General features: G+C 39.0%; 2 protein-coding genes across 3 annotated transcripts; one reads left to right on the top strand and one right to left on the bottom strand.

Moving 5' to 3' along the window:
• Window positions 1-1965: 1965 nt before the first annotated feature.
• LOC126375243 (muscle M-line assembly protein unc-89) lies at window positions 1966-10917 on the bottom strand. 2 transcript variants are annotated; one of them, XM_050022154.1, is made up of 5 exons: window positions 10867-10917; window positions 8549-10387; window positions 7696-7842; window positions 5084-5302; window positions 1966-3343 (listed from the first exon to the last, which is right to left on the bottom strand). In XM_050022154.1, the coding sequence occupies exons 1-5, from the start codon at window positions 10871-10873 to the stop codon at window positions 2874-2876; spliced, it is 2682 nt and encodes an 893-aa protein (XP_049878111.1). In that variant the 5' UTR covers window positions 10874-10917; the 3' UTR covers window positions 1966-2873. The 2 variants fall into 2 exon arrangements, with proteins under 2 accessions (XP_049878111.1, XP_049878110.1); XM_050022153.1 differs by lacking the exon at window positions 10867-10917 and adding an exon at window positions 10498-10731.
• On the top strand, window positions 10883-15760 carry LOC126375255 (putative inactive tyrosine-protein kinase Wsck). The gene has a single exon (XM_050022178.1). The coding sequence runs from the start codon at window positions 12089-12091 to the stop codon at window positions 14276-14278; it is 2190 nt and encodes a 729-aa protein (XP_049878135.1). The 5' UTR covers window positions 10883-12088; the 3' UTR covers window positions 14279-15760.
• The last annotated feature ends 1050 nt before the right edge of the window (window positions 15761-16810 follow it).

Genomic DNA, 16810 nt, shown 5'->3' with positions numbered 1-16810 from the left:
ATCAATGGCACAATAAATGCTTTAGGGGTGAACAAAACATAAACCTGTAATATTCCTTGCAATCTATATTATATTGAACTATTTGAGTGTTTGTTAGTGACATCGTAACGAAAACTTTAGAGGGATGACTCAGACCATGATTCTGAGTTGATATGAAGTGGAATTCAAAAAACACTAAAACTTTCATTAATTTTTCGACAGGAAGTTCCACTGGATCAACTTAGAATCAAAGTTTGAATCATTCCCCTCAGTATTCGTTACGGTGTCACTAACACGCATACCTACTTGTACGGCCACTAGTACTGACTTGTGCGGGGTGTAAGTGTCATCGTACAGAATACTAAAAGGGATAATTTGAGTTAATATGAAGTGGAATTTTCCATCGCAAAAGTATAGAATTAAAGTAAGTTTAAAAAACTAAAAAATCATGAATTTTTCGACCGAAAATTCCACTTGATATTAACTCAGAATCGTGTATTTTTTTTGTGAACTTCTAACAATCTCTGTTAACTTGCCAGGTCAAAATGTAAATTATGATAAAATTGAGAGATTAACTTACGCAATGGATATATCACGCGAGTCGACGGGGCTAACATTAGATAGCTTCCAAAAGCAGATATATTTTATATCTATTGTACAACACAAGCATTTCCTTAAGAGTGAGATATTTATTTTCCATACAATGTATTGAGATCTCCTGCGAAGGTATTTTAATAATAGTACAAGTGTTTTTCAATGGTGCTAATTCCTGTACACACCGTCTAATTTTATTTTAAGTTATATCTGTCATTTTCTTATCCGCCGAAAAGGAAAGGGACATGTAATCGACAGGCATAAAATTCAAGACGTCATTGAGTGTTCAAATGGAACACATCAATTTTAGGCAGAAATTTACCCGACATAATTATGTTGACAGCACACATGCAACGGGTTGCATTCATCGAGATGCCTGTTTCGTTGTCAATTCCCTCATTTTCCTTTTCGACGGATAAGAAATTAACAGGTATAATTTAAAATAAAATTAGGAGGTGTCTGCAGGAATCGGGCCAATGTATGTTTAAATGTAAGTGTATAACGCACTTTGTAACGGCTAGAGCACTGATTGGTTACTTGCGATATGTTTTTTATGCAGAGAAATAGCGTTTTTAAATTAGATTCTGGCGCTATTTAAGTGCATCAAAAACTTGCTTTTGTACGCTGACGTCTAAGACGATTAAGTAGCAAATTAAATACATTTTTTAATTGCCTTATAGTGGCTAATCAGTGTTCTAGCTGTGGTTATTGTAAATTCATGATAAGTTGTTTTTCGCGAGTGATATGATGACAGTTGGAACATTTCGGAGTGCAGTTGTGTACAGGTTAGCGATGACACGACGTGCGTGCATTGCGGCTTCTATGTTGAGAATAAATAAATCTGATTGTAGCCATAAATGTGTTTAATTTCAATCTACCCTCATGTAACAATAAATTTAATTACTCAATTGTATAAAATTTTGTTTTTTAAAAAAAAAAAGTCTGGAGCCCTTTGCAAAGGTTTTTCTTGCAGCTTCTTTTCCCCGGCTATACAGGTTGTGAGAAGCTGCAGTAGTTTAGGCGGATGAGACGTTCGTTATGTAAAAATTGACGATTCAAAGTGTAACTATGTTACCTACTGAATAAATATATTTTTGAATTTGTCAAAATTATAAATGTTATTTGTGCCAGTGTGCATTTGGTAATGTATGTTTTCTTCTTCTTATCGTGTGGGTTATGAGGTGGATTACCAACCTCATCAACCCTGGTGTCGTGTCGAGTAGTGTTTTAAATAAATATCAAGGCCCAAAATATAGCCTAAATAATATAATTAAATATAAACACAAGTCTCCCCTCAACCAACGGAACAGTATAGAACATGATTCACCATGCTGCTTCAGTGCGAGATCCATAAAAACAGTATTTATTTAAGTATACATTAAAACATCAAAATAATCCTAGTAAAATATTTAATGTTTCAAAACTATTCTAAAATTACATCATGATTACTAGTACGAAAATGGCACATGAGAATCAACACTAGGTGCCTATTATCTGGGTTAATACTGCGAAACAATATTTAATAATAAGTATAAAAATACAATCTGACATTATTTATATATTCACTAAGGTTTAAAGTATGTGTACTGCACAATTGCGCATATTTTTACGAACTAGGTATTTTTTGTATGGATAGATTTACTTGGCCACACAAAAATGGCGCCGAAGATCCTGTGGGTGCTATCCTAGGCCAAAGAATAAAGATTAATACTACGTATAGAACGGACACTCCGTCCAACACCAATTCGAATCGGTGCCGATTTACCTCGCCCACCTGGGTCTCACTAGTCTAAATTGCCGTAAGGGAGCGCGCGTGGATTGTCTGTCTCCCTCGCACTTACAAGATTTTTGTACGGAGTGTCCGGGATGTTCCAGAGCCTTAAATATTTTTTAAGTAAGCCACACATTTATCTATAAAATATTGTATAATGATGATAAAAATCGAATATTATGTTTACTGTGGAGTCTTTCTGTTTGTTTTACTGCTTTATCATAGATATCATAAAAAAAATGTTTTAAAACTAAGTTAATATCGCCTTTGTTAGTCTATTATTTGTACTGTTAATATAGGCTGAACGCTACAACGCGTATGAAACCGATTAAAACTGAAGCGAGACTCCATGAACTTTTTCAAGAGAAGTAACATAATATTAACTTTATAAAGTATTTTTCACTAATATAAAGTACATACTAAATAATATACGAACTAAATAATATTGCTAACATTGTCAAATTCATTCCATAGTGCTCAAACGTGTCTAAAAAACTTACTTTTTAGTCTGCTTATGTTTCGAACACCCTCAATCAATGTTCCGCATTTTCATTTGCAACTCAAATCTCCTGTTAGTCCTCACTCCCTTTATAATAGTTCTGGTTTCGCTCCTCTTTACATCCCTCTTATTAGAAAGAGATGTGAATGATTTCTCCCTCATTACAGCTTGTTTTGCCACCTCTTTCCTCGTCACTGTATTCCCGTTCAACGATGGTAATGTTGGCTGCCTTTGCAGTTTGTCTTGTGATGTTGGCAGCACTGCGTTCGGAGTTTTTGGCGGCAACTTTGCATGCAAACCGTTAGGTTTTTCAGGTTTGTCTTTAGTTTTATTATCATTATTACTAGGAATACTGAAGGGATTCACGTCTGAATTCATCTTGAAGCCAAATCGTGTGTACCCAGGTCTTAAAGACTCCAATGTGGGTAGTTTCGGAGCTTTTGTAGGAGTATCTGTTTTCTTGATCGGATCTTTTTTGTCGGCCTTTGTTTCTGTGGTTCCTGTGAAAAAAATAAGGACTGAATTGGTTAAGTATTGTAGATAAATTATTAAATTCTGATTACTAAATAAATACAGACTTAAAATTGACGAAAATCATTTTCTTTTCTCTATTTAACTTATTTATGAATTTTAATCAAGAAAAACGTAATAAGTCGCATATTTTATCACGTTTTTCTATGACGTCACAGGTTGCTTTTTCATTCAAATTCCATAGTAATTTCGTGATTTGATGTTTAGAAAAAAGTAACTGATATGACTAGTTGGAAACTAGCCTATTATATTTTCTGTAAATACTCTAAATAATATACTTGATCTAAGTTAGAATACGTAATAATAACCGGTGGGCACAGGCCTCCCCTCAATCAACTGGAGGGGGTATGGAGCATATTTTACTAGGCTGCTCCGCTGTGTAATGTTTTTTTATTTAAAGAGAGAAGATGAAAAAAGTGAGAAGTAGATTTACTTGACTTTATTCCTCATAAAACCAATATGTAACACAGAAGTAAAATAAGTATAAATAGGTATTTGAACTTTTTAAATCCTAAGGATACATTTCAGGGATTCAAGGCCACTGGTCATTCGTTAAGCATTTAAAATAAGAAAGGTGTAATAAAAACCTCCCTAGCTCGGTTGATAGCGGTGGCAGAAAGGAAGCTGAGCCAAAGGAAGGCTGGAAGGAAGCTGAGCCAAAGGAAAGCTGAAAGGAATACGGCACTACAACTGCAGGTAATAAATAACATAAAAAGCCATGTATTTTATACTGAATTCGGAGCGAATAATTACATAAAACATGGTCTCGGGCTGGTCTACCTAGGCGGGTCATAAAATAAAAACTGTCTAAGACTATAGCGACGTGATCATCATCACTAATATGAGAGCCACACTCTTGTCGGTGTAGCATTCTCCATGCTACTTTTTCGGGAAAAATAGGGCAGTGGTTTCCCTTCCGCCCCGCAGTACTCTGTCTCTGACGCGAGTGTGATGGCGTCCAGAGTAGCCTATTTCAAAGCCGTACTAGACAACGTGATAATGGACCATTATAATGGGCGCTGAACTGACCGCCTATCACCATACGTGCTTCGGAGGTCACGTTAAACCGTTGGTCCCGGTTACTACTTACTGATGTAAGTACGTAGTCGTTACATGAACTATGTCAGAGGCCTTTGGCGGCTCAATAATAACCCTGTCACCAGGGTTGATGAGTCACACGGTAGGAAAGACCATACGGTTCAAGGGCGAAGTTTGTGTATATGTAGGTAGTTGTATAATTATGTGGGTTTATCTTGTGTACATAAAAAAAACATCACAATCAAAATATGTACCTAATAACCGTGTAATAATTCAAAACTTAATGTAGGTATGTAGATTAATTTGGGCGATTGCGCACGATACGATCCAAATTATCGTAATCCGCCATTTTAGCTTTATTGGTGTCATTAATCTCGCATGATAAACACCCAACACAGGAAATTGTATACATGTTGCATGAAATAGTAATTTTCATGGTGACCTAACATTTTCATGATTTTTGGGGTCTTGTGGGCAGTGGCGGCCCTAGCAAAATATTTAGGTTAGGTTAGTTAAATTTGACGTGTGTCATAAATTTTATGCTTGTCGATTACCCGTCCCTTTCCATTTCGGCGGATAAGAAAATGACAGATATAACTTAAAATAAAATTAGATGGTATTTACAGGAATTAGCACCAATATGTGTATGTATGTATGGAAGTGTTCCTTACCCCTAGGACTGCTCCTCTCTAGCACTTCGACCCCACCTGTGGGCGTAAGCAGCTGCCGCGCGCGGCGCGCCTTCCTCCGCTGGCACTCGTCCAGGGACTCCATCCGGTCGAACTGCTTCTGATGCAGGGCCTTGAAGTCTGGCAGCTTGGTGCGCTTGGAGTCAGACTTCGCCTTCAATGGCGTCGCTTGTTTCTTTGCCGGTGTGCTGTCTAATTTCGCTGGAAATTCAAGATTAAGTTAGGTTAGGAATGACAGAACAGGCGCATACCTCTTCTAAGGGGCCACCCCCTCGGAGCCGAACTTGGAGCACACCCCAACGTCTGGCCATATCATGAAGTAATCATGCATTTAGTTGCTCATATCGTTAAACGTTTTGTGTTCATTGATCTGGCCAAACTGATGATGAACTCATGATGTGGCCAACCAGTGATATTCTATTTCATGAAATATGACCATTTGATGAAATGATCGAGCACATAATGAAATGATCTATTCTAAGATCTGGCCACGACACATATAAAATTCAAAATTCAAAAATATCTTTATTCAGTAGGTAACATAGTTACACTTTGAATCGTCAATTTTTACATAACGAACGTCTCATCCGCCTAAAACTACTGCAGCTTCTCACAACCTGTATAGCCGGGGAAAAGAAGCTGCAAGAAAAACCTCGGCACAGGGCCCTAGACGTTCTTTAATAAAAAAAATAAAAATAAACATAAAATATTGATATACAATTGAGTAATTTACCTGCCTAATATCAGTTTCCAGACAGTTAATCCCATGTATTCATATCTTCTAAATAATCACTAACTTTATAATAACCTTTTTTGGAAAGTTTTTGTTTAACTACTGTCATAAAGCAGTTGAAAGGCAAATTCTGAATGTCAATGGGAATCTTATTGTAAAAACGTATACATTGCCCCTTAAAAGATTTAGTACATAAACAACCTATTTACGTCCCACTGCTGGGCACAGGCCTCCCCTCAATCAACCGGAGGGGGTAAGGAGCATACTCCACCACGCTGCTCCAATGCGGGTTGGTGGAGGTGTTTTTACGGCTAATAGCCGGGACCAACGGCTTAACGTGCCCTCCGAAGCACGGAATTAAAATATTTAGTAATCTTATGTAATCGACTGACTTGTAAAGCAAGTTTATAACCCGCTGCCTACATCTTCGGAGATACAAGCGCGATGTTGTGTTAACGCTGCAGCTGAGCACGTGAGAGAGATATCGCACACGTGTGCGCGGGTGGTTCCTTACAATATTATCGAAGTTATCAGCCGAGAACATCGCGCGATAACTGTGACGTATGCAACAACATTCTAAACATAGAAACTGTTATGGAATAACATTTTTTAGTGTTTGAATGCGTTTCACATGTGTGTGACCTAATCTGTATTGGGCTGGTTTTGCCTTTGCCCACGGACTGGGAGTCGCTTCTGTGAAAAACCGGCTACACATCACAACTTCAGGTTAGGTAAGCGGACCCTTAAGGCGCACCATAAGCAGGCGACGTGCGGGCGCAGTTTCAACGCAGACCTCCACGGTGTCAGCGCAGTTCCTCATATATGATTTCAGTGACAATTATTATATAAATATATTCGTCGTGGGAGAATATTGCACGGAATTAAATATGACAACTGAACGCAGTTCTATCGTTGATACTGCCCTACACTGCTGCTGACCTTGAACCTGCGACCTGCTCCTGGTATGTCGAAGCCTTAACTGAGGCCTACACCAACAGCGGTACTGAACTTCTACTGTATGCAAGAGAAGTATGCACAAATCTTGTTTTTGCTATAACTTATGTTTCAGGCGCAAGTTAATTCCACCCATTCCATTCCATCTACGGACTCGGGACTACGAACGGACTACGAAGTAGACGTCGGCAGGCATTTCATCATCATGTTGTGGATATCACCAATCCGCCCTAAACGTTTCGCCTCTTCCTTTTTGATGCGAACAGCAAAGGACTGAAACTGTCTGCCGTCATCTGTTTTTCCAACTTGTTATAATCTGGGAGTCTTCAAGGCTAGAGTGAATAGGCATTTGCAAGGTAAGCGTGATCCACCCTAGACCACATCGTCACTTACCATCTGGTGAGATTGTGGTCAAACGCGACCCTATACTATTAAAAAAATCTACAAAATGGGTGAATGCTGAAGTGAACTTCTTAATGTAGACCATTTTCTACTTAGATTTTCTAAAATAGGCAGAGTTGGTTAGATCGTAATTTATCACTATTATAGTATGAGACATTGTAAGTTCGATAAGAAGCCCATAAATTAAAAATATTCTATATCTTATCAGCCGTCACATTTTATTGTCATTATTATTTTATGTTTTGGAGCGGAATTCGGAAAGCACGTTAAGCTGACGCGGCAACTACTTATTTATTGAATATATAGATGAGCATAGAATAAGGAATAATATTAAATTTCTCTAATTTAATCTGGCTGAGCTAGGCTTACCTCACCCCCCCTCCCCCTCGTATGGGCGTCAGAATACAAACACACAAATGCGCGTGTACGATAACGTCAATGTGTATTGTCTGTGTAAATCGTGGTTGTTTGTATGAAGTGTCTGGGAAGAAGACGGTATAGTTACCAGCAGCACTGGAGGTCCTTGGCCGCGACAGGCGGTCCACGGACTGCTGCAGCTCATCGGCCAGCCGCGTGCGCTTCACGGCGCGGACGTCCTCGGCGTCGTTGTGCGTGTACGAGCGCTTGCGCACGCCTGGACGCGCCGACGACTCTAAATGGTATAAAGGGGTAAGTGTAGGGTAAGCGATAATTAAAATATTTTTCCTTCTCTATCCTTCTGTATATTTTTTCTTTCCTTAATGAAGGCAGCCTTCTAAAGGCCTGTCCTGCACGCCACTAAAACCAAACCATCAATACTGCTTATGGTCAGCCGACCGATGGCATGTTTGGGCACAAAAATGTAAAAAAAAAATTCCTTTATTTCTATTTTTACTATGCACCTCTGCCTACCCCTTCGGGGATGCTGGCGTGATGCCATGTCCTGTCATGTTACTCATACTAGGCCTAAAAACTTATACGGAAAGCAAAATGGGAGGATCCAAATGACTACTAACAGCAGATTTTATGTTAATGGATGAGCACACACAACTAAGACTAAGAAGGAGGCTGCCGCAGGATCTAGCCAACTAAGACCCAAAATAGGAAGCGACACTGGTCGCTTACCTAAAATGATACCTATACACCACAAGAAGTGCTTATTATCTAAGGGTGATAGATTGCGCGCAAAAAAGGGGTTAAAAAAAATTGAGATATTATTGAGAAATCTTGTCTTATTTTGCACCTAAATATCTATAGAACAAGTCACTGAAACACTTATATCATAAACAGCCTATAACGCCTGAGCCTGTATGGCCCCTGACTATACTGATAATTATAGTTGATATTTTAAATAAAAATTATCAATAATTTGAACTTACCTTTTTCATCAAAAACAAAGCTTTTATTGGAACCTTTCAGGCTTGACTTGATAACCTTCTTCCGCTGCTGTGTCACCACAGCGGGGTTGTTGACCGGACTACAGAACATCACCCGGGTCTGCCTTGGTGCCACAGCAGCCAACGAAGACCTACGGGTCGGCTTCTCAATGGACCGAGTCACATTCAGGACACTTCTCTCCTTTGTGGAACTACGAGACACATGGAACGGAGTATTGCCAGGATATGGTAGAGAAGCACGCTTAGTTGGAGTCTGGTTGGAGGACCTCTTCGTCATCACTTCAGGGCTGTCCTTTGTAAATGTGCCTTCACGTTTTAATGGTGTTACCGGTGCTGCCTCCTGTGGCTTTAAAGAATCTTCTTTTAAACTCTTGTCCTGTGACATATTAAGGTTATCAATTGATTGTTTTGAACTGGATATTTTTGATTCATCCATACTGCTCTCAATTAGTAATGGAGTAGTGTTAACAATGTTTTCTGTTTTAGATTCGTCACTGGTTATGCTTATGCGGGAATTATCATCTTTGTCATACGTAAGGTTGACCGTGCCATCAGAACTAATCAATGAAGACTTGGCAGAATTGTTTTTGGATTCGGTTCTGTCAAATGTAGTGTTCAGTTTTGGATCCGTTTTGTCAAAGGTAGTGTCAAGAGAGATTGTTTTGCATTGTTTTTTGTCCAATGTCTTCTCAAATGTACTGTTGAGGATAACAGACGTGCTGTTGATTGTGGAGTCATTGGACCTTAAAGATTTTCTTCTTTTAGTGTCCTTCTCAAAGGTTGTGTTTAGTTTCTCCGAACAATCTTCTTTGACAAAAGTTGAATTTGCTTCTTTAGATGTATTTACATGTAAAGAAACATCTTTTTCTGGGGCTGTATGTTTTATACTAGATTTTCTTTTTGGTGTAAATCGTTTCTCAAATGTAGTATTTGAGCAAGAAGGTTCAATTAAATCAATTTTCTCATATGTGGAGTTTGCATCTTTAGACTTTTTTGTAGTTAATGAGGTATCATGTTTTTCTTGAATTGCAATTTTAATACCTGATTGCCTTGGTGTTCCCCTTTTCTCAAATGTAGTATTTGAGCTAGAAGGTTCAACTGACTCAGTTTTGTCAAAAGTAGTATAATTTTTCTTTCTTTCTGGAGTCTTTTTATTTTCTTTTATTTTTATTGTTTTTTCTGTCAAGGGGCTGCCAGCAGCACTGTGGAAAGAATCAGTTGAAACATTACTTCTATTCAAGCCATTTGCTTGAATCTCTTCAGAAGAAGTGTCTGTTCTCTTGCCTTTCTTCTTCTTCTTTTTAGATTTCTTTGAAACACTTTTAACTTCAACATTAATAACTTCATTCTCATTTGCATCAGAATGTTTTGACTTCTTTTTCTTATTCTTTTTGCCTTTAACTTTACCATTTGGGATTGTTTCTGGTTCTGTAGTTATTACATTTTCTGCATTTTGAGGCAGATCTTCATTTTCGGGAATTTTTTTGGTTTGTCGAGTAACTCTGTTACTCTTTTTAGCTTCAGTATTCACAACATTATCAGAGTGAACATTTCCTGTCTCAAATATGTTTATATCCTGCTCTTTTAGAGTGTATATTTTAGTTTTCCGTGTAGTTTTGCCTTCCTTCTCAACTGTGTCACCAAGATGATTGTCGTCAGTGGGGTAACTGACATAGTTATGGCGTTTCTTCAACTTAGAATGTGCTTCTCCTGGTTGGTCTTCATTTTCTTTCAAATGTTTACTTCGAGTTTTTCTCTCAGCCTTTACGACCAACTCGGCATCTGCCTTAATAGCGTCCTCATGCATAGAGCTGTGTATCCCTGAAAACAAACATAATCGCGCGCTAATTCCATTTCCTTAGACAAATAGAAAATTGTGGTTAAAGAGATTCAAAATATAAGTTTTAATTAATAATCAGGATACCACTTACGTTTTCCAGATCGCGTGGACATTTTCGTTGCAATATTAGAATAAATACACCAATTTGCAACGAATATTCACTGTTTACATTTGTATATTATTTTCCGTTTTGTAACGTTTACATTTCAAACGGTTTTTGACAGTTTTTGTGTGAAAGAGACGGCAAAAGACTGTCGGCTTCTCTCTGTCTGTCATAAAGGACGCTTTACACAGCTCAAAGTTGTAAATAACCTACTGACCTCTACACAATACGCTGGATAGGTTGACGGTAAACATTTCTTAACAATTTTGTGCCTTTTATCCAGTAGACACCGTAGCATGCTGTTGCTGAGAGAAATAATTGGTTTATTTATCATATAGCCAATAGCTAGTCACTCACCTCTCATATGCGGAGAGGAGTGGGCTCAATGCCTCGGCTAAGCAATCGTTGTATATAAAACACCTTTAGTCTTTTGTCTATGATGCGATATATAGGGATGTACAATATGCTATGTGAAAATACTATAATATCGCGACTGCTAAATTCTTTATAGGTACATTTCACATTTGCTATGCATGGATTTCTCAACAGTGATATAAAATATACAAACTACATTCTAACCGATTTAAATATAATAAGATTACGATAAATATCATATAAGTTATACATACACAAATCAAGCCGGTAATCATAAAATGGGGTGGCCGTAAAGCCGTAATATCAGAATGCAATTACAATTTGCAAATCTTACACCCACTTCTTGTACGAACTCTTAATATAGTTTAAGAGAAACCGTATGATGACACGTGATTATCCTATCAACCTTAAAGTGGTTCATCGTCATTGAGTAATTGGGATTGTTTCTGGTTGCACAAATTTTTTTTTGTTGAATGTGGGAGTTCTTTAAAACAGCATGATTTTACTACGGCGGGAAGGGTAGATTAAGGTGACATTTATTTAAGTGTCTCAAAAGCATCAGACTTAATTATATTTTTGTGAGATATATATATTTTTTAAATGAACTGTCTGTTACTAATGTGAATACCAGGCTCAGTATCCTAGTATGTTATAGCATGGTACAGCACTACCTATTCAATGTCAAACGTCTTTTTTTTAGGCTGTTATGTCAAAACGTAGTGTCAAAATTCGCTTCGTATCAGGAAGCCGCTTCATAACTCAAAAGTTTATGCGGACTTTTGAGTTAATTCGTTTGGGGTTCGGAGTAGGAGTCTACTCCGAGGGTGGGGGCTTAGGTTTCATCATCATCACCTTTCATCATTTCATTAATCATCAAGAAACAAAATACGTCAGACATGGCTGTATGGGCATAGTTCCCTTTGCCTTACCCTTCGGGGAAAACAAAAACAAAAAAAAAAAAAAAAAAAGTAGTGTCAAAATAATAAACGGCAACGGTTGCTAGCGACGGCACGCCGAGGTATTCATCGATTAAACTCAAACATAATAAAAGAACTTGAATCATTTTGTATATTAAAGTAGTATTTTAGTTCCATGACAAGTGACAAATGCGATAACTCAGTGAACTTTTAAATTAAAAGCCAAAATGTGGTCGGGCGTTAACACAACGTCAAATTAACTGCATGACTCAATACCGAGAATAACAATGGGGAAGACACCGCTTTCCGGATTAGCGGCGATATTATTGTTTATCAACGTGAGCGTGGGCGACCGAGGGGACTACATCGGCTGCTATAAGTTCAAGATTGAAGATCTGCTGAATACGCACGCTGGGCAGTCTGTAGACGTGTGTTTGTCGGCATGTGAGCAAGTGTACTACAAGTATGCGGTGATAGGCAACGAGAGCACCTGCTTCTGTGGCAATGTTCCCGGATACTTCAAGCTCCCTTTGGAGTCATGCAATACTCCATGTCCGAAGAATGAGACCCAGATGTGCGGCGGCGAGAGCGGCGCGGCCAGCGTGTACGATACCGACGTGTCGGCGCCGGGCGAGCCCGCCTCCCTCGATGTTGTCAACGTCACCGAGACCACCGTCCGCGTGCGCTGGACACCTCCACAAGCTTACTCCCTCATTACAGAGTACATCCTCAGAGCTACTGTCGAAGAAACTTACGCCGACTTCGCCCTCATCCCTCTAGAGTGGCGTATTCCCAATGACTCTCTTCAGTATGAAATGTTAAACTTACATCCAGGGTCTACATATGCAATAAGCCTGGCTGCAAAGAATTTTGATGAGGAAGGTCCCAATAAGACCACAAAAGCTGAAACTATGATTGGTACACCAGATCCAAGCCCACCAGACATTGAGATTAAGGAGAGACGTGGTGACAGAATGTCTGTACATATACCTGAGGCTAGAAACATTAATGGACCTGTTTCTATGTACAGGATTGTAGTTTCCATAGAACTGTATCAACAGGGATTTATTGTGGAGACTTTAGGTAATTATTCCTATGCAGATGAGCAGGGTCTTCCCTACTACATCACAGCAGAACTGGATCCTGATGACATCAAGTCAGACTTTGTTATTGGAGACAGAAGTACTTACAATGGATTTTATAATGCCCCTCTACCTTTGACTAATGATATTGATGTGTCTCTTGGTGTAGTTAGTGAGAAAGGTCACATGAAGAAAATCAGGTATGCAGAATCCACTAAGAAAATTATCCTTAACATTAATGAGCCTGAGGAAATATCCCCCATGGTGGTGGCACTGGGAGCAGCTATAGCTATTGGGGTGGTCTTGCTTCTTATTGGAGTGGGACTGCTTATAATTCTAAGAAAGAAGATTCAACTGGCAAGGATGCAGAGAGGTTCCCAGTCCATGCCTCTGAGCCTCAGCGAACCATGTATTGAGATAGAGAACTCTGGCTTCCTGCAGGATGAAGAGGAAAGGGTAGACTATTACGGCAATCTGAAGAGAAAGCTGTGGAACATCCCTAGAAATCTCATTGATATAGATATATCCTGTGTTGTTGGATTAGGCAGCTATGGTAAATTTACCAGAGGGAAAGTGCAGCAACATGGAGCCCAAACTCCAGGGCTCGTGCAGGTAGTCGCTGACAGGGAGTTGGAAAGACCTGACAAGAAACTAATGTTGCAGGAACTTGATTTGTTAATAAGATCAAGTGAACATGAGAATGTAATCTCACTCATTGGAATCTGTGAAACCAACACAACCCTATTTGTAGTACTACAGGAAACTAAACAAACTCTTAAGGAAATGATGTTGCAGAGCAGGCATAGAGACCTCCAAAACAATAAATTCTGTCTTGTGACTGAGAATAGAATTTTGCAAATCTGTGTCGATGTTGCTAGGGGCATGGAGTACTTACAAAGTAAAAAAGTTTTGCATAAACGTTTGGCGTGTCGCAATATCGTCATAAGTGAAGGGGGGGTCGCGAAAGTGGCAGGTTTTGGGCTGTCCCACATCAGACCACTGCATGAGACTCCGGATTACACGAGGTGGACTGCTCACGAGATGCTGCGCCAGACAAGGTTCTACCCTAAGGCAGATGTGTGGTCATTTGGTGTGTTGATGTGGGAAGCCTTGACGATAGGAGCGACGCCGTTCTATCACTCGGCAAATAAGGACGTGGCAGCTAGGGTGTTGCGGGGGATGCGTCCGTCGCAGCCCTCGTACGTCGGCGATGAACTGTTCCAACTGTGCCTTCAGTGCTGGCAGGTGGACCCTGAGGAGCGGCCCTCGTTCTCCGGCCTGCTGCACGAACTGACGCCGTTCGCTCAGGGCCCCGGCACTCGCAGCCTTAGTTTTACTCACTATAACGGCTTCAACTATGAACCCCATGTACCACAATATGAAGTCATTTCATAGTATATTTTTAAGTGTAACCAAAAGGAGAACTATGTCGCATTTAGTATTATGACATGTTATAGGTAACATCCAAAGACTTATTCATATTTTGAGTCAGATAACATTATGCCAGTTAGATTGTAGATAGCTATATCTTGTAGGCCTGCATACTTAGTAGTTGACAACATTACTTCTGTTACCTTACTACCTATGTTCCATTTCAGTATTCATTCATTTAATATGCTGTGCTCTTCATTTTAAAACTAGCTGTATCGTAATTCATAACTTTACGAATTAGTTTAAAGATAAAATAACAGTTTGTATGCCTTAATAAGTATAATATAACAATCCAGTAAAGCAATAAATGGTAGTGAATTAGTTAGGAAATTTAATAATATTTAAGTCAAATATAGTATAAACGGCGACAACTTACACATAGATAGTATTGTAAAATAATTAACCTCATGTTACAAGTCACGCAGCTAGTTCATATAACGTAACAATGGATATTTTTAGGACTAGTATTATAGTAATATTCGGCCTGTTATATTATTCTGTTAACTGATAAGAATTGCACATTTCAAATGCGCAAATTTTATATACCTACTGTATATTATTTACGTGACATAAGAGTACGTAACGAAACGCAGGGGAAACTGAAGGTAATCCATGCAGAAAATTGATTGTGTAAAAAGTACTTAATTAAAGTACATATTTAGGCCTAAGTAAGACTCCCTGTACCTACCTAATTTTATACTAGTAACTTAATTTTTCTGAATTGACTAATTCGACTATACTAGCAAGCTTTAAAACTGACGTACTTATAGTATCTTATAGTATCTATAAAAGAAATTACTCGAATCATAAAGACATGACATCTAGATTTTTTGTAATTTAGTTTTAAAATTATTTGTCGTCGTCTTAAAGTGAAAATCACGTAACAAAACCTCGCAATAGACAAGCTAGTTTTAATCCACCAATCCTTTGAAAAATATCAGTAGAGCAGCAAGTGGAGTATGAAAAACGTGCGATGAAGAAAAACATCGTGAGGGAACCTACATTCCCGAGAAATGCATTTTCGGAGGTATGTGACCTAACCTGTATTGGGTTGGTTTTCCCTTCGCGGGTTGGAAGGCAGTCGCTTCTGTAAAAACCTTTGGGCCCACTGCTGGGCACAGGGTTATAAAAAAAAGATTTTTTTTCTATTAAATTTTCTGTTTGTGACTTTCCCTAAGCACGGGTGAGTAATAAAAACAAAAATCCTTTAAATTACTTCAGAATGTGTTTTCCCAAAAAGACGCTTACTTGATTTTCACCATAAGGCGACGCTATGTAGGTATGCATTTATTTGTATATGTCGAGTTTTAGTATTTTTTGAATTTATGTAATCGTGGCCGTCCAGATTATTTTCGTATGAATCTCACTGTCTCACCTACATCACGCTGTAAAAGAATATTTTACAAGGAGATGTTTTATACAATAATTAAATCTTAGTTTACGTAATGTGCTTTTTGGTTTTTACCTTTTCAAATAACTACACAAGTAAGCAACATAATTAATTATAGCATCGCGAGGGGATGTGTACAATGAGCTGAATCACGTTACGTACAGCCACACGAACATCTATGGGTGTTCGTGACATCGTAGCGAATACTGAGGGGGATGATTTAGACCATGATTACGAGAGTTCACATCAAGTGGAATTTCCTTTCGGAAAAATCATGAAAATTTTAGTGTATTTCTAGGTTATTTTCAGTTCCATAACTTTTGCGACGAAAAATTCCACTTGATATCTACTCAGAACCATGGTCTGAATCATCCCTCAAAGTTTTCGTTAGGGTAGCTACACAGCCGGGCGGTAAAAATCGAATATATGTAGATTCATGTTCGAGAAAAAGCCGTTCGGCTTTCAATAGGCGGGCCGGCAAAGCGGGCCTGTAGTTGCTTCGGGTGGGCTTTGTCGTTCCACAAGTACTGCCGAATCGTATGATTGTCAACCCGAATGAACTGCCCAATCGGCACAGGCCGAACAAGTGCAGTAATTACATCGGGTCGGCTTTGTTGTTCGGCTAATACTGCCGAACCGACTATGTGTGTAGTTACCCATAGCATGTCACTAACACCTTGTAGTATACAATATACACCCACTGCTCGCCAGCTCTGTCATAGAATACGGCGCGGCGTATAGAACGGAAACTCCGTCCCGCACCAGTCTGAGCTATGTTTACCTCACCTCCCTCGGACACAGATTTCTTTTTCTTTTGCCCATTTGTGGGTCAGGCTAAGATCATAAGACCATGCTGCCTAGTCTTCAGTATATTTCCTTTGCTGTTCACCTCGGACACAGTTCAGTCTTCAATCGTATGACGTCAGATGTCACACACACAGATGCGCGTGTACGATAACGTCAGTGTGTGGTGTCTGTGTAAAACGAGGTTGTATGAGGTGTCCGGGGTGTGGCTATGTTTAGTTTAGAGTAACAGGGGGCGTATTGCTTTAGAAAAGAATATCGTATCGTGAACGTACACTAATATGAATCGGTAATGGTGCAGT

Source organism: Pectinophora gossypiella, chromosome 18 (assembly GCF_024362695.1).
Source record: "Pectinophora gossypiella chromosome 18, ilPecGoss1.1, whole genome shotgun sequence".
Taxonomy (NCBI): domain Eukaryota; kingdom Metazoa; phylum Arthropoda; class Insecta; order Lepidoptera; family Gelechiidae; genus Pectinophora; species Pectinophora gossypiella.
This window is presented reverse-complemented; position numbering and strand designations above follow the sequence as displayed.